The following is a 20,674-nucleotide window of genomic DNA, read 5'->3' as shown; positions in this document are numbered from 1 at the left end:
ATTGTATGATTGTATGATAGCGGAACAAACACTGGTAGCAGTTACTTCTGTAAAATATCTGGGAGTATGCGTGCGGAACGATTTGAAGTGGAATGATCATATAACATTAATTGTTGGTAAGGCGGGTACCAGGTTGAGATTCATTGGGAGAGTCCTTAGAAAATGTAGTCCATCAACAAAGGAAGTGGCTTACAAAACACTCGTTCGACCTATACTTGAGTATTGCTCATCAGTGTGGGATCCGTACCAGATCGGGTTGACGGAGGAGATAGAGAAGATCCAAAGAAGAGCGGCGCGTTTCGTCACTGGGTTATTTGGTAACCGTGATAGCGTTACGGAGATGTTTAACAAACTCAAGTGGCAGACTCTGCAAGAGAGGCGCTCTGCATCGCGGTGTAGCTTGCTCGCCAGGTTTCGAGAGGGTGCATTTCTGGATGAGGTATCGAATATATTGCTTCCCCCTACTTATACCTCCCGAGGAGATCACGAATGTAAAATTAGAGAGATTAGAGCGCGCACAGAGACTTTGAGACAGTCGTTCTTCCCGCGAACCATACGCGACTGGAACAGGAAAGGGAGGTAATGACAGTGGCTCGTAAAGTGCCCTCCGCCACACACCGTTGGGTGGCTTGCGGAGTATAAATGTAGATGTAGAAGCGAGAACGCTACCGCGAGACCACGAGCGGCGGACGTAAAAATATTAGAAGATGTTGGTTACAAAGAAAACTATTGTAGTGATTTAGACAACATTGTGTCACGCGTGGTATCCGTGCGGTCCTAGGCGCCTTGCCACGGTTCGCGCGTCTCCTGTGGTCAGAGGTTGTAGTTCTCCCTCGGGCATGGGTGTGTCTGTGTGTGTTCCTTAGCGTATGTTAGTTTAAGTAAGATAAGTAGTGTGTAAGCTTAGGGACCGATGACCTCAGCCGTTTGGTCCCGTAGGAACTTACCACATATGTCTGTGGTCTCACAATCTTCGCCTTTAATCGAGTTTTAGATCTGAAGGTCGACTTATTATATAATAACCCTTATGATTCACTTCGTAATATTTATATATAAATAAGTTCTCCCAAACGGAAGACCATTCGCGTGTTGTTGGTAACGATATCACTGCTACGTTTCAACCTGTAAATAGGCCGATGCACGCTCGAGGATTGTGTTCGTGACGTTTTGTTTTTGTATTTTTAAAACAACCTCGCCTCTAGGAAGAAACGTTACTGTCACGTATTTTTCGGTGCAATGAAACGCTGCACATGATTTCTCCACTGTAATAAGCACATCTTTACTGAAAACTTTACAATTAAAACAAACAGAACAGTATTCCAGATGTCGCCTGCAAATGGATGCCGCCACTAGTTGGTATAGGTTTGTTGTTCTTTACATCGCACTTAATTACCTCCAGTTATTTTTTTTAAATAACTTTCATGTCTTTCGATTAACATTGAAGTTCTATTGCATGATTGACCGTATACTAGGCTTCAACTGGAGCTGAAATGAACTTTTTACATGATTTCGTATTTCACATTGTGGGTGTATTGACCATTGACCATAACAAAAAGATATGATTTTACGGATGACAATGGGTGAGTAGTATTTATGACAACACTCACAAAATATACAGGTAACAGTCTATTCACATACAGTCAGAACGGATTCAGAAGTTTTATTCCCACAAAGAAATGAGTACTAAAGACAGGGGATTTCAAGTTCACTCAATTTTTCTAGATTTCCAGAAAGCTTCTGACACTGTTCCTAACAATCGGCTTCTACTCATACTCCGTGCCTATGAGTTCTGCGAATGGATGAGTGATTTATTGTCAGATTGGTCGCACTTCGTAGTAGTTGACAGAAAGTCATCGAGTAAAGCAGAAGCAATGTCTGGCGTTCCACAAAGAAATCTTACAGTCCCTCTACTCTTCCTCATCTATATGAATGATTTTGAGACCATGTGAGCAGTCATCTTAGATTGTTTGCAGATGTTGCTGTCGTTTACCTTCTAGTAGCGTCATCAGAAGATCAAAATCAATTGCAAAATGATCGTCTACAAGATGACTCTGCGAAAAACTATCAATGGACTCTGAATAAGGAAAAGTGTGAAATTGTCCACGTTAATACTAAAAGAAAGCCATTAAATTCCCGTCACACGATAAATCAGTCAAATCTAAAGGCCGTAAATTCTACTAGGGATTACGATTAAGAATAACTTAAATTGGAACGCTCATACAGATAATGTTTGGGGAAGGCTAACCAAAGACCGCGTTTCATTGGCAGACACTCGGAAGATGCAACGGGTCTACTAAAGAGACTGCCTGCACTACGCTTGTACCTTCCTCTGAAACGTCCCCTTAGAAGATTTATACAAGACTGTGCTTAAACTGACACACAATATTTTTAGCGCAACGCAATCTGACTTTCAGAAATCCCTACAAAGGAATGGCCCTGACTAACATTAACCTGTACCTTTCACAAATCACTTACCTCACCAAAAATCTTCGTTACTCGAACTACTGCAATACAGCGAGCGCCACTACTGCCAGCTAAATAAAAGATTCAAACTACTGAAGGCACTAACTACTGATAGGCATAGTTAGCAAATGAAAGATTTTAATAGAGAACAAACAATGTATTTACCTTAATAATCATAATATATATGCCATCCAGTCTTACAAATTTCAAGTCTCCGCCATTTCTCTCCCCACATCCACCACTGCTGGCGGCTCACCTCCAACTGCGCAACGCTACACGCTGTTCACATCCAGCTGCCGCTGCCCAACACTACAATGGCAGACAACAATGCAAACCAGCCACAGACTGCACACAGCACAGACAGTGATTTCCATACAGAGAGTGCTACGTGACGTTGCCGATAAGAAAACATAAACAGCCTACTTACACCTCTTTTGGAGTACTGCTGCGCGGTCTGGGAACCTTACCAGATAATGTAGACGGAGTACATCGAGAACGTTTAAAGAAGGGCAGCTACTTTGTATAATCGAGAAATAGGGGAGAGGGCGTCACGGGGATGGTATGCGAGTTGGGGTGGCAATCATTAAAATGAAGGCGTCTTTCATAGCTGCGAGATCTTTCAAAAAAATGGTTCAAATGGCTCTGAGCACTATGGGACTTAACTGCTGAGGTCATCAGTCCCCTAGAACTTAGAACTACTTAAACCTAACTAACCTAAGGATATCACACACATCTATGCCCGAGGCAGGATTCAAACCTGCGACCGTAGCAGTCGCGCGGTTCCAGACTGTAGCGCCTAGAACCGCTCGGCTACTCCGGCCGGCCGAGATCTTTCCACCAACTTAATTCTGCGAATGGGTAAATACTTGCATTTTGTCGACGTCCACTAGCAGAGGTTGAAATGATTATCGTAATAAAATAAGAGAAATCGGAGCTCGAACACAGAAAGATTTAAGGGTTCATTTTTCGTACGCAATGTTACAGAGCGCAGTGATAGAGAACGAGGGATGAGTCTGAATGTGGTTCGACTAACCATCTGCCAGGCAGGTAAGTAAGAAATGCAGAGTTGTGATGCGCAAGTAGATGTAGATGAATGCTTCCCCCTACAACGATGTCTGGTCAGCAGCCAGGGCTAAAGAGAACTGAAGTTAAGTTAAAAAAAACTCGGAGACATGCACTGTCTCTCGTTACCACGTAGACGCGTTATCGCTGAAACAACCGCTTTTGGGTTATCTCGGTTTTCATCCACGCCAGTTTAATCTGACTGTTAAAACCGATCGAAAGAACCGGTTTCTGCAATAACGGATTTTGGGTTTTTATCCATATTATGGGGAAGTATTGAATAGGATTGGGGAGAAGAGAAGTTTGTGGCACAACTTGACCAGAAGAAGGGATCGGTTGGTAGGACATGTTCTGAGGCATCAAGGGATCACCAGTTTAGTATTGGAGGGCAGCGTGGAGGGTAAAAATCGTAGGGGGAGACCAAGAGATGAATACACTAAGCAGATTCAGAAGGATGTAGGTTGCAGTAGGTACTGGGAGATGAAGAAGCTTGCACAGGATAGAGTAACATGGAGAGCTGCATCAAACCAGTCTCAGGACTGAAGACCACAACAACAACAACATCCATATTATAGTAATTCCGGGTTCGAGTCCCGGTCGGGACACACATTTTCAACTGTCCCCGTTGATATTTATCAACGCCTGTAAGCAGCGAATGGTCTGGATTTCACTGTAATTTCAATCGAACACAGACAGAAAAAATTTTACTTTATAAATTTCAAGATACATAGAATCAAAATATTAAATCAAATAGGCGAACAAAAGAAAATTTTATCTGCCCATAGTTCGCTGCTTTTGTCGAAAACTAATAAGCGGTTGACTGCAACAAAAAATCAGCAGTATTTTCCTATTGATTCTAATTTCATGAAACTCTGCTCAAAAATCCTGTTGTAATCATCGATCAAGCTACCAATTGGGCATTACGAATAGTCAGCGCTAAAGGAGGAAAACTGAGGCTGAGGAACTTCATTTTCGCGTTAATCTGTCCGTTTTCAATGGCTACAATAAGATGTTGTTGTTGTGGTCTTCAGTCTTGAGACTGGTTTGATGCAGCTCTCCATGTTACTCTATCCTGTGCAAGCTTCTTCATCTCACCTACTGCAACCTACACCCTTCTGAATCTGTTTAGTGTATTCATCTCTTGGTCTCCCTCTACGATTTTTACCCTCCACGCTGCCCTCCGATATTAAATTGGTGATCCCTTGATGTCTCAGAATATGCCCCACCAACCGATCCCTTCTCCTATCCAAGTTGTGCCACAAATTTCTCTTCTCTCCAATTCTATTCAATACCTCCTCATTAGTTATGTGATCTACCCATCTAATCTTCAGCATTCTTCTGTTGCGCCACATTTCGAAAGCTTTTATTCTCTTCTTGTCTGAACTATTTATCGTCCACGTTTCACTTCCATACATGGCTACACTCCATACAAATACTTTCAGAAAGAACTTCCTGACACTTTAATCTATATTCGATGTTAACAAATTTCTCTTCTTCAGAAACGCTTTCCTTGCCATTGCCAGTCTACATTTTATATCCTCTCTACTTTGACCATCCTCAGTTATTCTGCTCCCCAAATAGCAAAACTCCTTTACTAATTTAAGTGTCTCATTTCCTAATCTAATTCCCGCAACATCACCCGATTTAATTCGACTACATTCCATTATCCTCGTTTTGCTTTTGTTGATGTTCATCTTATATCCTCCTTTCAAGACACTGTCCATTCCGTTCAACTGCTCTTCCAAGTCCTTTGCAGTCTCTGACAGAATTACAATGTCATCGGCGAACCTCAAAGATTTTATTTCTTCTTCATGGATTTTAATTCCTACTCCGAATTTTTCTTTTGTTTCCTTAACTGCTTGGTCAATATACAGATTGAATAACATCGGGGAGAGGCTACAACCCTGTCTCACTCCCTTCCCAACCACTGCTTCCCTTTCATGCCACTCGGCTCTTATAACTGCCATCTGGTTTCTGTACAAACTGTAAATATCCTTTCGCTCCCTGTATACATTGTCAAAAGCTTTCTGTAAGTCTACAAATGCTACGAACGTAGGTTTGCCTTTCCTTAATCTATTTTCTAAGATAAGTCGTAGGGTCAGTATTACCTCACGTGTTCCAACATTTCTACGAAATCCAAACGGATCTTCCCTGAGGGCGGCTTCTACCAGTTTTTCCATTCGTCTCTAAAGAATTCGTGTTAGTATTTTGCAGCCGTGGCTTATTAAACTGATAGTTCGGTAATTTTCACATCTGTCACACCTGCTTTCTTTGGGATTGAAATTATTATATTATTCTTCAAGTATGAGAGTATTTCGCCTGTCTCATACATCTTGCTCACTAGATGATAGAGTTTTGTTAGGCCTGGCTCTCCCAAGGCTGTCTGTAGTTATAATGAAATGTTGTCTACTCTTGGGACCTTGTTTCGACTCAGGTCTTTCAGTGCTCTGTCAAACTCTTCACGCAGTATCATATCTCCCATTTCATCTTCATCTACATCCTCTTCCATTTCCATAATATTGTCCTCAAGTACATCGCCCTTGTATAGACCCTCTATATACTCCTTCCACCTTTCTGCTTTCCCTTCTTTGCTTAGAACTGGGTTTCCATCTGAGCTCTTAATATTCATACAAGTGGTTCTCTTATCTCCAAAGGTCTCTTTAATTTTCCTGTAGGCAGTATCTATCTTACCCCTAGTGAGATAAGCCTCTACATCCTTACATTTGTCCTCTAGCCATCCCTGCTTAGCCATTTTGCACTTCCTGTCGATCTCATTTTTGAGACGTTTGTCTTCCTATTTGCCTGCTTCATTTACTGCATTTTTATATTAAAGGCATATTTATATAAAAGGAAGGCATATTTATATATAAAGGCATATTATGTAGCTTCAGGCAATGTATCAGCTACATTCCATTTTTATTTTGTACTATGAATCAACTGGTTTAATGTTCTTCCTGTTTCATTTTTTCATGGAAATGGCAGAAAAATGATGTGAACGTTTCACAAACGATGCCACAATTGCTTTTGCAGTCTCATTGTCAGAGGCTGTTCTTGGACGTCCACTGTGTAGCTTGTCCACCACAGAGTCTTTTGCACGAAATTTGTCCAACAGCTTGGATACTGTCATCTGCGAAATGTCATTTCTCTCAGGAAGCCGGACAGTAGCGACCACTCTGGTACTTCCTTCACCACTCATTAACACACTTTCAGTGCTTTCCTGCAGTGTAAGTGCGACTGTGGATCACCTGCAACAATAAACAAAATTGCTCACTTTCTTGCAGTTTCAAACTTTAACAGGTCATAACTCCTACAAAAATAAGTATATCTTAAAATAGAGTTCACTTGTGTATTCCTGAGAAAGAGGCAGTTCAAAATTATGTGCCACATGACCCACTTCCCATTTGGAACATGTAATCAGAATCTATGATGACAGATTTCAAGATAGCGGCAGCTGTTGCCATAGCTCCTGTAAGTTGGGCCGTCAGCTACAGACACACCATACCGGACGCCATCATGATTCCTCACAAGCCGGCGGCGGTGGCCGAGCGGTTCTAGGCGCTTCAGTCCGGAACTGCGTTATTGCTAATTCGCAGGTTTGAATCCTGCCTCGGGCGTGGATGTGTGTGATGTCCTTAGGTTAGTTAGGTTTAAGTAGTTCTAAGTCTAGGGGTCTGATGACCTCAGATGTTAAGTCCCATAGTGCTTAGAGCCATTTAAACCATTTGATTCCTCACACCGTTCGATTTAACAGAGATGAATCCAAATTTTTACCTTACTCTGTAGAATACAATCAGGTAAGGCATTCCAGGGGATCGTGCTGTTATTGGCTGACTCGTATGACATTATCTGGAATACTGTTTTACCCCGAGAGTTTAACACCGTTACCAGCTCCATGAACTGTGTGTTTGTTAAGTACTGTCACACGTTAATAAGGATTGCACACTTGTTTGTTATAATAATAGCCAGCTTCAAAGACTTAATATTAGGAGCTAGAACATCTTATAGCGTTCACAAATACTCATTGTGGGTGAGGAAGATCAGGACGCAAGAATCGAATATTTTCCATCGCGGCAAGTGTTTTTATATTTTCTGTTTTAGATTTTGTGTTCAGATACCATATTCTAATGAAGGTTCTCGTTCTTACGTAGATAGGACCCACTTTGTGATGCATTGCCGGAAACTTTGAGGTTATTATAGAAATTAATTTTTGCAATGCTCCGTCACACTTAGCTACATATCGCCCATGAAAACTGCAAAATATGTCTTCAAACGCATTATTTTTTATTGATTCATTCATGTGAAGGAGAAGTGAGTCCTTTTTCGGAGGAAACGGAGGTCCAGTCATTGCAGGTGAGGTATTTTGAACCCGGAAGAAGTTTCTCTGAGACTGAATGAAAGGATCTATGTGCTTCCATTTAAATGCTATGTAAGCTGCAAGATATTTCAGTTCATCTTGGGATTTAATAAACGGATACAGTTCTAGTTTTTGTTCGCTGAAATTAGTGCAGTCCAAATCAACTGTCGTATTTCCGGTTATATTAATGCACAACTCGCTTGTGATGAATTTCATGGAGTCTGGTCGGTTTCTTCTGACGGAGACACATGTGACAGCACCTCACAATTACTCTATGTATCGGATTTATTTGCCCCCAGTGGCATGTATTTTGTATTTCCATTCAGTGTTAGAAGCCGAATTCTATTTTTTACCTCGAAAGGTGCTGGCATGTCGTAAAATGAACCCAACCGAATATTTTAGAAAAAAAAGTGCTCTAAATGTCTTGGTTCAACATGTAAGAAGCTTCCATATTCTTTATGACCCTGCAAATTCCAAAGAGAGAATCTGTTGAAATTGGGAAACCCATCTAGAATGGCTGCCAGCATTGCTGTTTTTGCACAACGCTTGTTAGAACAAACCTCGAGGAAGCGTTTTAATGTGTACAGGGCTATTACAAATGATTGAAGCGATTTCATAAATTCACTGTAGCTCCATTCATTGACATATGGTCACGACACACTACAGATACGTAGAAAAACTCATAAAGTTTTGTTCGACTGAAGCCGCACTTCAGGTTTCTGCCGCCAGAGCGCTCGAGAGCGCAGTGACACAAAATGGCGACAGGAGCCGAGAAAGCGTATGTCGTGCTTGAAATGCACTCACATCAGTCAGTCATAACAGTGCAACGACACTTGAGGACGAAGTTCAACAAAGATCCACCAACTGCTAACTCCATTTCGCGATGGTATGCGCAGTTTAAAGCTTCTGGATGCCTCTGTAAGGGGAAATGAACGGGTCGGCCTGCAGTGAGCGAAGAAATGGTTGAACGCGTGCGGGCAAGTTTCACGCATAGTGATGTGAAAGATTCAGTGTTTAAACCTCCTCTACCAAGAAACGTGCCAGAACTGCGAGCTCGCATCAACAGTGCTTTCGAACTCATTGATGGGGACATGCTGCGCCGAGTGTGAGAGGAACTTGATTATCGGCTTGATGTCTGCCGAATCACTAAAGGGGCACATATCGAACATTTGTGAATGCCTAAAAAAACTTTTTGAGTTTTTGTATGTGTGTGCAAAGCATTGTGAAAATATCTCAAATAATAAAGTTATTGTAGAGCTGTGAAATCGCTTCAATCATTTGTAATAACCCTGTACTCTTGTATTTGAAAATTAAGGCTGTAACCACTTCGAAAAAGTGCCTTGGCCTTAGGAACCCTTGAGTTTTAATCAAAGATGTCACTTATCACTTCAATTATTTTTCCTTCTTGTTACTTGTTTAGTAGGTATTTAACAGCTCGGGCACAAGACTGAAAACAGCTGCGCTGACATTCGTACATTCTCTTCTACATGAGCCTCCATAATGTAATGTATGCTGCTTATATCCCTGCTCTGTGCTGCTAACAGATTTTCAAAAAGCATATTGTTCAATACTGTGATGTTGAGCAGAGTTACACCATCATGGGCGAATAATTCCAAGACTGATAACACTCAGAAGCGGGCTTCTAAAGAGAATTACCTGGCAACTTGTGCATTGTCCTTGTCGGTGCTTGCGACACCTCGAATGCATCTCTGGGCCAGTTTGGAAACTTTTGTGACGTCATGACTCACCCTTAAATTTTATTTTCAAAGGCTACCCCACACGCTCATTTTTTAAGTCCCGTTCATAATCTTTGTGACTGAAATGATCTGAATAAATCCTTGCACGGCCAGCGACAAGAATAGCTAACAAGCAGCTGGCTTCAGTTGCCAGAGACTGCAGACGCGCGCGCGCGCGCGCGCGTGTGTGTGTGTGTGTGTGTGTGTGTGTGTGTGTGTGTGTCTATTTTTGGCGAAAGCCATACTGACCGAAAGCTTATTTGTGACAGTGTTTTTGTAGTGCCTATCTGCGACTCAGCATCTCCACTCTATGATAAGTAGCAACTTTCTTTTTCAAAATATTGTACCAAGTAACTGCATTTTACTTATTTCAACAGAGGGATTCGGGATTTGCTTGCATTAACAATATGCGTGTAATATTCGCGCTTCCCACTTCTCATATTCCCATTGACGTCACGCCATTCGCCAGCAGATTGTGCGGCAAGCCAGTATCGCATGCCCTGGCTAAAGTCCACTTAAACATTTAATCGTCTGGCATTCTTCTTACAACCTATTATTAATATCTGGGATTAACACTGCAAGTCACATACTGCCATCTGTTGGTCAAAGACTATAGTCAATTCATCAAGCTGTTTCTTGATGCTTAGTGACCACTTGGCACAAACGGAATCTCTCTCATACAAACTTCCGTCCCTCATCGTGTAGGCGGCGCAAATAGTACAGTTCAAGAAAGAAAATTAAAATTCACCCATGTCAAAATTCTGGTCTTGTGGGTGGGGAAGGAAAACCATATCTTGTTAGTAAATAACTAATTAGTTAATAAAAATAGAATAATTGTGAGTGGGCGATAGCGTCACTTTCTAACTTAAAAAAAAAGAAACACCTAAAACTTCTATCTGTACAAAGGAGCTATGACCATAGGAGAGACCATTCATTATGCAGTCATTTAAGCCCATAGTAATACTCACGGACTGCCAGAGTGTTATGCAGAATTTAAGAAATCAAAAATTCGACAAGTAGACTAAAAGATGTATTTTGGATGGTCTGCATCAGAGAAGCTAGACAAAATGACGTAGACATCCAGTTGCTGTGGATAAAAGGATATGAAATTTTCCATAACGAAATAGTCGACCACGTACCAGAGAGGATGATTGTTTAAGGATACAGGGCACTTTTTATATTATCTAAAAAACAATGTTTATTTCTTTCAGGCACTGTTTATAATGTATATGTTTTACCGATTTTTTGTTGATATCAGGTAATGCAGCACACTTGCTAAACAAATCAGAAGTATTTTGAATATTTTTGAACCTACTCAGGGCTATTTTTAAGAAATACAAAGAAATTGATGCATTCAGATTCAAATGGTTCAAATGGCTCTAAGCACTATGGGACTTAACATTTGAGGTCATCAGTCCCCTAGATTTAGAACTACCTAGAACCGCTCGGCCACAGCGGCCGGCAGTTGATACATTTTTTTTCCAAAATGCTTCCTCAAATTGAGATACGATTTAATCCAATGTTATACATTTGAAGGAGACCAAATTTTTACCAGATATGCATGACATGATGGCCGAGGTACTAGACCTATTTAATTCCAGCTATTATGTGTATTACAAGGATAAAAATATTACATCTTACATTTTAATTTTTATAATTTTTTTCCTAATAAAAATGTTGTTTTTCTATAATTTAGTTGATTCTGCAATAAAGCTTATGTCTACTACATAAGTATGGACTGTTGCAAGTTACAGAAAAAAATTAGAGCAATGCTTTGTAAACTTTAGGAAATATTTGTACCTGAATTCTGAAAAATACAACTTGTGGGGAATTACGAATGATGGTATGAGTCCAATTAAACTGTGCCTTAGAACATTTCTGAAGCATAGTCTTCATCCTCCAGCATTTCTTCATCTTCAAGCTTCCTCTTGGCATTCCTTTTAGCACTTCTTGCTTCTTTGGTAACTTGAAGAGCGCATCTTTCAGCTTCATGCACCCGTTGTCTGCCACATGCAAGCAGTTGATCTTCCATATTAGAGCCACATTTTATGCCTGAATTTCTCAGGACTTCCAACCTTCCTATCACTCCATCATTGAAACATATCACTGCATCTAGTGCACCAACTTTTAATGTATTTAGACCTACAAAAACATTCTTGGGTTATCTTTCCCATATGCAATGGTTGACACTTTCATTTGTATTCTGAGTGCCCCCATGAAGGCATTTACTAAGAAAAACAGGGTCACTCAGGTCTCTGAAAATTGGTTTTATTTCACTCATAACAGGCTCAGGAAGAGAATGCTTATGATGGTATGTTTGACCACTTTCTTTTCCGTTTTAGTAACCACACCAAGAATCTGCTCCTTTAGGGCAAAGTCTGTGAACAGGTCGGTCATCTGTGGACAACTTATGAAAGTAGATGCCCCACACAGATTTCCTCACTGCTGTAACATCACTCAGAGGTGCAGTTCATCTAATGGCCAGTCCATAATAACTCTGAAGAAGGTCTATTTCAGTTTCTATCAATCTGTCAGACAGAGATTTTCCTTTCATTTCTCTTCATAGCTTCCTCAATCTAGCACCCATCCTCTTTTGCACATGCCCACAACACTCCAGTTTTGTTACCAAGGTATCACCATAAAGGTAGAACTCATTAAATTTATTGAAAGCTTTAGAGTCCTCATCGCCTAGGTACTTCATATATCTAACATCATAAATGGGCTCCGACCTCTGAAATATTTTTAGAGCTCCATCACATTCCACTACACTGTAACCATCATAATTCTTAGAACACTGATGTTCAATATGTCCTTCAGTGTTACGTGATAAAAGCATAAAAAGTACGAAGGTAATCCCAAAAGTAAGGTCTCCTATTTCTTTCATAAGTACATAAGTCTGTGTGGCCGTTGGTCACATTGTTATGAAGAGTGCTTCATGCGCTGTGTGTAAACAAGCGCACGCCGCGCTCAGGCGCTGTCTTGGCTTGGCAGCCGTTGAGAATGGAGTTCCCGTTGGATGTTACCGCCAAGTGGGAATTGCGCGCAGTTATTCGGTTTTTGAACGCGTTGGGCACTGCGCCGATTGAAATCTATCGTCAATTGACGGGAGTGTATGGTGAGTCGTGCATGGATGTCAAAAATCTTCGCAAGTGGTGTAGAGAGTTTGCAGCTGGTCGGACCGAAATTCACGTCGAACAAAGGAGCGGTAGACCGTCAATTTCTGAGGAGACAGTGTTGAAGGCTGAGCAAAGCACGCGTGAAGATCGGCGGATCACCCTGGATGATTTCTGCACGTTGGTTCCTAAGGTTTCCCGAAGAACCGCTCACAGAATTTTAACGGAAACGTTGAACTACCGGAAGGTGTGCACATGATGGGTGCCACGCATGCTGACTGAGGACCACATGCGGCAACAAGTTGATGCTTCCCGCGCATTTCTTCACCGCCTTGCAGCCGGCAAGGACAACTTTCTCGGACACGGGTGACGAAACCTGGGTATACCACTTTACACCTGAGACAAGCAACAATCACGCCAGTGGCGGTATCCTTCCTCGCCAAAGCCGCGGAAATAAAAACAAACACAGTCTGCCTGTAAAGTCATGACAACCGTTTTTTGGGATCGGAAAGGGGTATTGTTGGTCGACTTTATGCCCACTCGGACCACAGTTAACGCTGACAGGTACTGTGAGGCTCTGAAAAAACTGAAACGGGCAATTCAGAACCGGAGAAGAGGAATGTTGAGCAAGGGCGTACACATTCTCCATAACAACGCTCGCCCACACATCGCTCGGCAAACCGTTGCTCTCCTGCAACAGTTTCAGTGGAACGTAATCACCCACCCACCCTATAGTCCTGACTTGGCGCCCAGTGACTATCACCTGTTCCCTAGGATAAAAGAACATTTGGCCGGAAAGCGATTCAGCTTCGACGACGAGGTGAACGAAGAGGTTCATAACTTTCTGAACAGCACGGCGTCGAGCTGGTATGACATGGGCATACAAAAACTGCCACAGCGTCTACAAAAATGCATCGACAGAAATGGTGATTATGTCGAAAAATAGCTAAATGTTCAAGCCATAAACTGATGTAAACCATTGTAGAAATAAACAGGTCTAAGTACTTATAAAAAAAATAGGAGACCTTACTTTTGGTATTACTTCTTGACACAGCGAAAGTATAACTATGTTCTATTACAATTTCAAATGAGCAACTTGAAATATTTACCGAAAATGTGAAAAAGATAATATAAAATAAAAATTTCTCCATTCGATATTACCTTATTAATATTAACATGTCGATGTATTGTCGGTGGTAACATAGCCGATATACACTACTGGCCATTAAAATTGAAACACCATGAAGATGACGTGCTACAGACGCGAAATTTAACCGACAGGAAGAAGATGCTGTGATATGCAAATGATTAGCTTTCCAGAGCATTCACACAAGGTTGGCGCCGCTGGCGACACCTACAACGTGCTGACATGAGGAAAATTTCCAACCGATTTCTCATACACAAACAGCAGTTGACCGGCGTTGCCTAGTGAAACGTTGTTGTGATGCATCGTGTAAGGAGGAGAAATGCGTACCAATTCGTTTCCGACTTTGATAAAGGTCGGATTGTAGCCTATCGCGATTGCGATTTATCGTATCGCGACATTGCTGCTCGCGTTGGTCGAGATCCAATGATTGTTAGCAGAATAAGAAATCGGTGGGTTCAGGAGGGAAATATGGAACGCCGTGCTGGATCCCAACGGTCTCGTATCACTAGCAGTCGAGATGACAGGCATCTTATCCGCATGGCTGTAACGGATCGTGCAGCCACGTCTCGATCCCTGAGTCAACAGATGGGGACGTTTGCAAGACAACAACCATCTACACGAACAGTTCGACGACGTTTGCAGCAGTACGGACTATCAGCTCGGAGACCATGGCTGCGGTTACCCTTGACGCTGCGTCACAGACAGCAGCGCCTGCGATGGTGTACTCAACGACGAACCTAGGTGCACGAATGGCAAAACGTCATTTTTTCGGATGAATCCAGTTCTGTTTACAGCATCATGAAGGTCGCATCTGTGTTTGGCGACATCGCGGTGAACGCACACTGGAAGCGTGTATTCTTCATCACCATACTGGCGTGTCACCCGGCGTGGTGGTATGGGGTGCAATTGGTTACACGTCTCAGTCACCTCTTGTTCGCACTGACAGCACTTTAAACAGTGGACGTTACATTTCAGATATGTTACGAATCGTGGCTCTACCCTTCAGTCGCTCCCTGTGAAACCCTACATTTCAACAGGATAATGCACGACCGCATGTCGCAGGTCCTGTACGGGCCTTTCTGGATACAGAAAATGTTCGACTGCTGCCCTGGTCAGCACATTCTCCAGATCTCTCACCAATTGAAAACGTCTGGTCAATGGTGGCCGAGCAACTGGCTCGTCACAGTACGCCAGTCACTACTCTTGATGAACTGTGGTATCCTGTTGAAGCTGCATGGGCAGCTGTACCTGTACACGCCATCCAAGCTCTGTTTGACTCAATGCCCAGGCGTATCACGGCCGTTATTACGGCCAGAGGTGGTTGTTCTGGGTACTAATTTCTCAGGATCTATGCACCCAAAACGCGTGAAAATGTAATCACATGTCAGTTCTAGTATAATATATTTGTCCAATGAATACCCATTTATCATCTGCATTTCTTCTTGGTGTAGCAATTTTAATGGCCAGTAGTGGATATCGATACTATTCAGGTAACAGTTATCGATGTATCGGTATATCGATATTTTATTGACAGTCCTAGTCCTAGAGACAGGACTGCCTTGCATGTTCCTACATTTCTGCGAAACCTGTATTGGTCTTACAGCTAGGAAAATTTGTTTTGTGAGCGCTCAGTCCGTACGTGCACAGGAAACTCTGACTCCGGTTCCTCATTTCAGCTTCGGGAACACGTCAAAGCTGTGCCAGATCGCAGGCTTCGGTGAGCAGTTCTCCTGGGACGTGCGGCACACGTTGCACTACGCCGCCCTCGAGATGACCGACAGCGTCGAATGCAAGACCGGCGCCGGAGCTTTCAACGCACCCGTCGGCGAGAACGTCTTTTGCACGAAAGACACCGAGGAGAACACCATGTGTGACGGCGACGCCGGCGGGCCCGTCATGTGCTACGGGTGAGCGAGATGCGTAGCTGGCGCAGAGTCAGCAGAAGAGGATCGCTGACAGCTGGCACCGCTGATGCCAGATTTCGAGCGCCAAGTGTAAATGGCGCCAGGTGACACAATGGTCGCTGCGACAATACTAAGATGTTGCCTCAGAGACAGATACAAAATCACGTTATGTGATCGGTTGAGGAAGGTGCACGAAGCAGCTGTGCTGATCTTACTGCAACTGTCAGGTAGATTCTTTTGCTGACTCCACCACCGCAAAGCGTGTTTCTTCGTTTCAACTGCCTATGGGCTCTCCCTGCAAACTGCTTCCCCCTTTCGTCAATATTCCTTTGGTTTCTCAGTCACTCTTCTCCTGAGAAGTATTTTCAAGTTTCCAGAATGAGATTTTCACTCTGCAGCGGAGCGTGCGCTGATATGAAACTTCCTGGCAGATTAAAACTCTGTGCCGGACCGAGATTCGAACTCGGGACCTTTGCCTTTCGCAGGCAAGTGCTCTACCAACTGAGCTATCTAAGCGCGACTCGCTCCCCCATCCTCACGGCTTTACTTCTTCCAGTACCTTGTCTCCTACCTTCCAAACTTTACAGAAGCCCTCCCGCAAACCTTGCATAACTATTATTTTCAAGTTCTTTTAGCTTTCGGTAATTTCTCAGAATGATTGCCTATCGAAGTCACTGGCTCCAAACGATACATATCGAACGGGTGATCGTAAATCGATCATGCAACTCTGGTGGCGGGTGTTATGAGTATGTTTACGATGGTCGCTACAGCAAGGACAATAGAAAAGCGTTACAAAAATACTTGTAATTGCAAAGGAGACGACTTACCTTACTCGTCATCGGTGTTGTCATCATGCGGAAGTCCAATACGGCGGTCTGGATGGGTGATTGGGAATGAGTCGAACCATGTATTCTTCCTGATACTCTTTCGTTTTCCGCACTGTCCGCAATGAAATTGTAAACGGTATTTCAACATAGAAACTGTTCTTACGAAGTTTAACACACTTCGCACTACCACAGTCTACACAGTCACTTCTTTCCTCGTCCGGTGGTACTCAATATTTGCGACAAAATGTCGAACAATTTTCTACGCTGGATAAGCATGGAATTAGATTTTTCCATGTGAGAGAATCCGCCGAAGAAACGTCAAGAACACCGGACATCGCACTTACTAACGACATAAATCGTCTGGGGTACCCTAGCAACTCACAAATAATTGGCGGAGGTATGTAATTTAGAGCAACTAAGTGAATGACGGAAAACAGAAAAAATGACAATCACCAGATCCGCATGATCGATTTACGATCTCACGTCCGATATGTATCGTTTGGACACCGCGACTTCGATAGGCATTCATTCTTGGAAATTACCTAGCTTTCTCATCAAATAGGTCTACCATTGCCAGTATTTTTACTCTGACTCTCTCCCTACATCCTGTATCTTCCATACGTACGTTAGACTCCATAGCTCGCCTTACAACGCTTGACAGAAGGTACACTGCGTAACACTGTGCCACCGCCCCTTTTCTGTTCCAGCGGTAAATAGTCTGTAAGAAGAACAATAGTTGGTAAACGTCCATGCTAAACTGAATCTCTCTAATCTTGTCTTCCTGACTTCTTTCTGAAATATAGCATGTAAGACAGGAATATATCAAAATGGTTCAAATGGCTCTAAGCATTATGGTACTTAACATCTAAGGTCATCAGTCCCCTAGACTTAGAACTACTTAAACCTAACTAAACTAAGTGCATCACACACAGCCATGTCCGAGGTAGGATTCGAACCTGCGACCGTAGCCGCAGCGCAGTTCCGGATTGAAGCGCCTAGAACCGCTCGGCAACAGTGACCGGCGATCGCCATTTTCTCGGATACATTGCACATAACGAGAGTGTGGTTAGCGTAGCACGTGAGTCTAAATTCTGGGCTACAAAACGCGTCGTCTGTCGCATTTCAGTCATTGGTCGCTTAAATTCGGCTCAGGAATATATCTACCGACTCTTCTAGGAACCTGTGCACTCGCAATTTTGACTGTAAACTCAGTGTGATGAACTAAGCCTTTAGCCCAACATCTAAACAACGGAACTGGATGAACATCTATGTGACGGTTTCACGCTCACTAAACGAGCTTATAACGCTTACTAAATGAACCTGTAACAAAACGTGCTGCTCTTCTTTGGATTTCCTTTATCTCGTCTATCAATCTTATCTGGTAATGATCCCATATGCCAAGTAATATTCATATAGCGGTTGACGTGGTTTTCGTAAGCTACCTTCCTCTTGGGAGGACTACACTTCCTGAAGTTTCTTTTAGTGAATCTCAGTGTAGCCTTAGTCGCGATTAATTTGATGTGGTAGTTCCACTTTAAATCGCTCCATACGCATACCCCTACGTCTTTTATCGAAGTAACTGCTTCCAGTGATTTTCCGCATTGTGTAATCAGGCAGCGATGGGTCTTTCTGTCCGTGTATCTGCAATACGTTACATTTGTTTATGTTGAGTCAAATGTCAATCCCTGCACGAAGCGCCCAACCTCTGCAACTCTTCCCGTGTTCTGCTACAATTTTCTAGTCTTGCAAATTTTCTATATCATCATCCATGAACACCGTCGTCGAACTTCCGATGTTATGCACTAGGATATAAAACAGGTCCTTAGGGTACACCCAAAGTTACTTTTACATCTAAAGATTTCTCTCTGTTGACAATGATATCCTATGCTGTTCGTAAAAAACCCTTCAGTTTAATCACGCAGCTGTTATGATATTAAGCAAGTTCGTATTTTATTCATTGGGTGATGGTGCAGAACAATATCATAGCTCGTCACCAGTGCTAGGCGATGGTTTCTCCCAGTGTAAATAAAATAAGCAAGTGCATGCATGTGCAATGCTCTTCACCCGTGTGACTTACCATTCCATAATTCCTCATCACATATGAAAAATTAGCTACATGTTTCTCGACATCATTTAATTTTCTCATCATCGGTATATTTATAACTATAACTGTACTCTGCATATCACTGTGAAGTGAATGGCAGAGGATACTTCCAACTGTGCCAATTATTAAGGTTACTTCCCATTCAATTCACTTATGGGGTGCGAGAAGAATGGTTGTTTGATTGCCTCTGCCCATGCCGTAATTAATCTAATCTTGTCTCCATGATCCCCATGTGAGCAATACATAGCAGGTTGTAATATATTCTTGGAATCATCATATAAAGCCAGTTCTTCAGAATTTGTAAGTAAGCCTTCTTGTAAGCCTTCTTGCGATAGTTAACACTTACCCTTCAAGATAGTTCGGTTTATTCAGCATCTATGTCACACTCTCCCACAGACCAAATAAACCTGTGAACATTCATGCAGCCGTTCTCTGTATATGTTCAATATTCCGCGTTAGTCCTATTTTAGATAACGAAGAAATTGATGAAATGTATGATGAGATAAAGGAAATTATTCAGATAGTGAAGGGAGACGAAAATTTAATAGTCATGGGTGACTGGAATTCGATAGTAGGAAAAGGGAGAGAAGGAAACGTAGCAGGTGAATATGGATTGGGGATAAGAAATAAAAGAGGAAGCCGCCTGGTAGAATTTTGCACAGAGCATAACTTAATCATAGCTAACACTTGGTTCAAGAATCATGAAAGAAGGCTGTATACATGGAAGAAGCCTGGTGATACTAGAAGGTATCAGATAGATTATGTAAGGGTAAGACAAAGATTTAGGAACCAAGTTTTAAATTGTAAGACATTTCTAGGCGCAAATGTGGACTCTGACCACACTCTATTACTTATGACCTGTAGATTAAAACTGAAGAAACTACAAAAAGGTGGGAATCTAAGGAGATGGGACCTCGATAAACTGACTAAACCAGAGGTTGTACAGAGTTTCAGTGGGAACATAAGGGAACAATTGACACAAATGGGGGAAAGAAATACAGTAGAAGAATGGGTAGATTTGAGGGATGAAGTAGTGAAGGCAGCGGGGATCAAGTTGGTAAAAAGACGAGGGCTAGTATGTATCCTTGGGTAAGAGAAGAAATATTGAATGTAATTGATGAAAGGAGAAAATATAAAAATGCAGTAAATGAAGCAGGCAAAAAAGGAATACAAACTTCTCAAAAACGAGATCGACAGGAAGTGCAAAAAGGCTAAGCAGGGATGGCTAGAGGACAAATGTAAGGATGTAGAGGCTTATCTCACTAGGGGTAAGATAGAAAGTGCCTACAGGAAAATTAAAAGAGACCTTTGGAGAAAAGAGAGCCACTTTTATGAATATCAAGAGCTCAGATAAAAACCCAGTTCTAAGCAAAGAAGGGAAAGCAGGAAGGTGGATGGAGTATATAGAGGGTCTATACAAGGGCGATGTACTTGAGGACAATATTATGGAAACGGAAGAGCATGTAGATGAAGATGAAATGGGAGATACGACACTGCGTGATGAGTTTGACAGACCACTGAAAGACCTAAGTCGAAACAAGGCCCCGGGAGTAGACAACATTCCATTAGAACTACTGATAGCCTTGGGAGAGCCAGCCCTGACAAAACTCTACTATCTGGTGAGCAAGACGTATGAGACAGGCGAAATACCCTCAGACTTCAAAAAGAATATAATAATTCCAATCCCAAAGAAAGCAGGTGTTGACAGATGTGAAAAGTAGCGAACTATCAGTTTAATAAGTCACGGCTGCAAAATACTAATGCAAAAACTTTACAGATGAATGGAAAAATTGGTAGAAGTTGACCTCGAGGAAGATCAGTTTGGATTCCGTAGAAATGTTGGAACATGTGAGGCAATACTGACCTTGAGACTTACCTTAGAAGAAAGATTAAGGAAAGGCAAACCTACGTTTCTAGCATTTGTAGACTCAGAGAAAGCTTTTGACAGTGTTGACTGGAATACT

At 42.3% G+C, this 20,674-nt stretch overlaps 1 protein-coding gene across 1 annotated transcript in view; it reads left to right on the top strand.

The window, feature by feature from the left end:
- LOC126106122 (uncharacterized) overlaps positions 1 to 20,674 on the top strand; it is a 246,989-nt gene that overhangs the window by 206,825 nt on the left and 19,490 nt on the right. The window contains exon 7 of the mRNA XM_049912367.1: positions 15,552 to 15,782. Within this exon, the coding sequence (XP_049768324.1) occupies positions 15,552 to 15,782 (231 nt within the window). The remainder of the gene's footprint in view (positions 1 to 15,551; positions 15,783 to 20,674) is intronic.

This window comes from Schistocerca cancellata, chromosome 10, assembly GCF_023864275.1.
Source record: "Schistocerca cancellata isolate TAMUIC-IGC-003103 chromosome 10, iqSchCanc2.1, whole genome shotgun sequence".
Classification (NCBI taxonomy): Eukaryota; Metazoa; Arthropoda; class Insecta; order Orthoptera; family Acrididae; genus Schistocerca; species Schistocerca cancellata.
The sequence above is the reverse complement of the archived record's forward strand: the minus strand, read 5'-3'. Positions and strand labels throughout refer to the sequence as shown.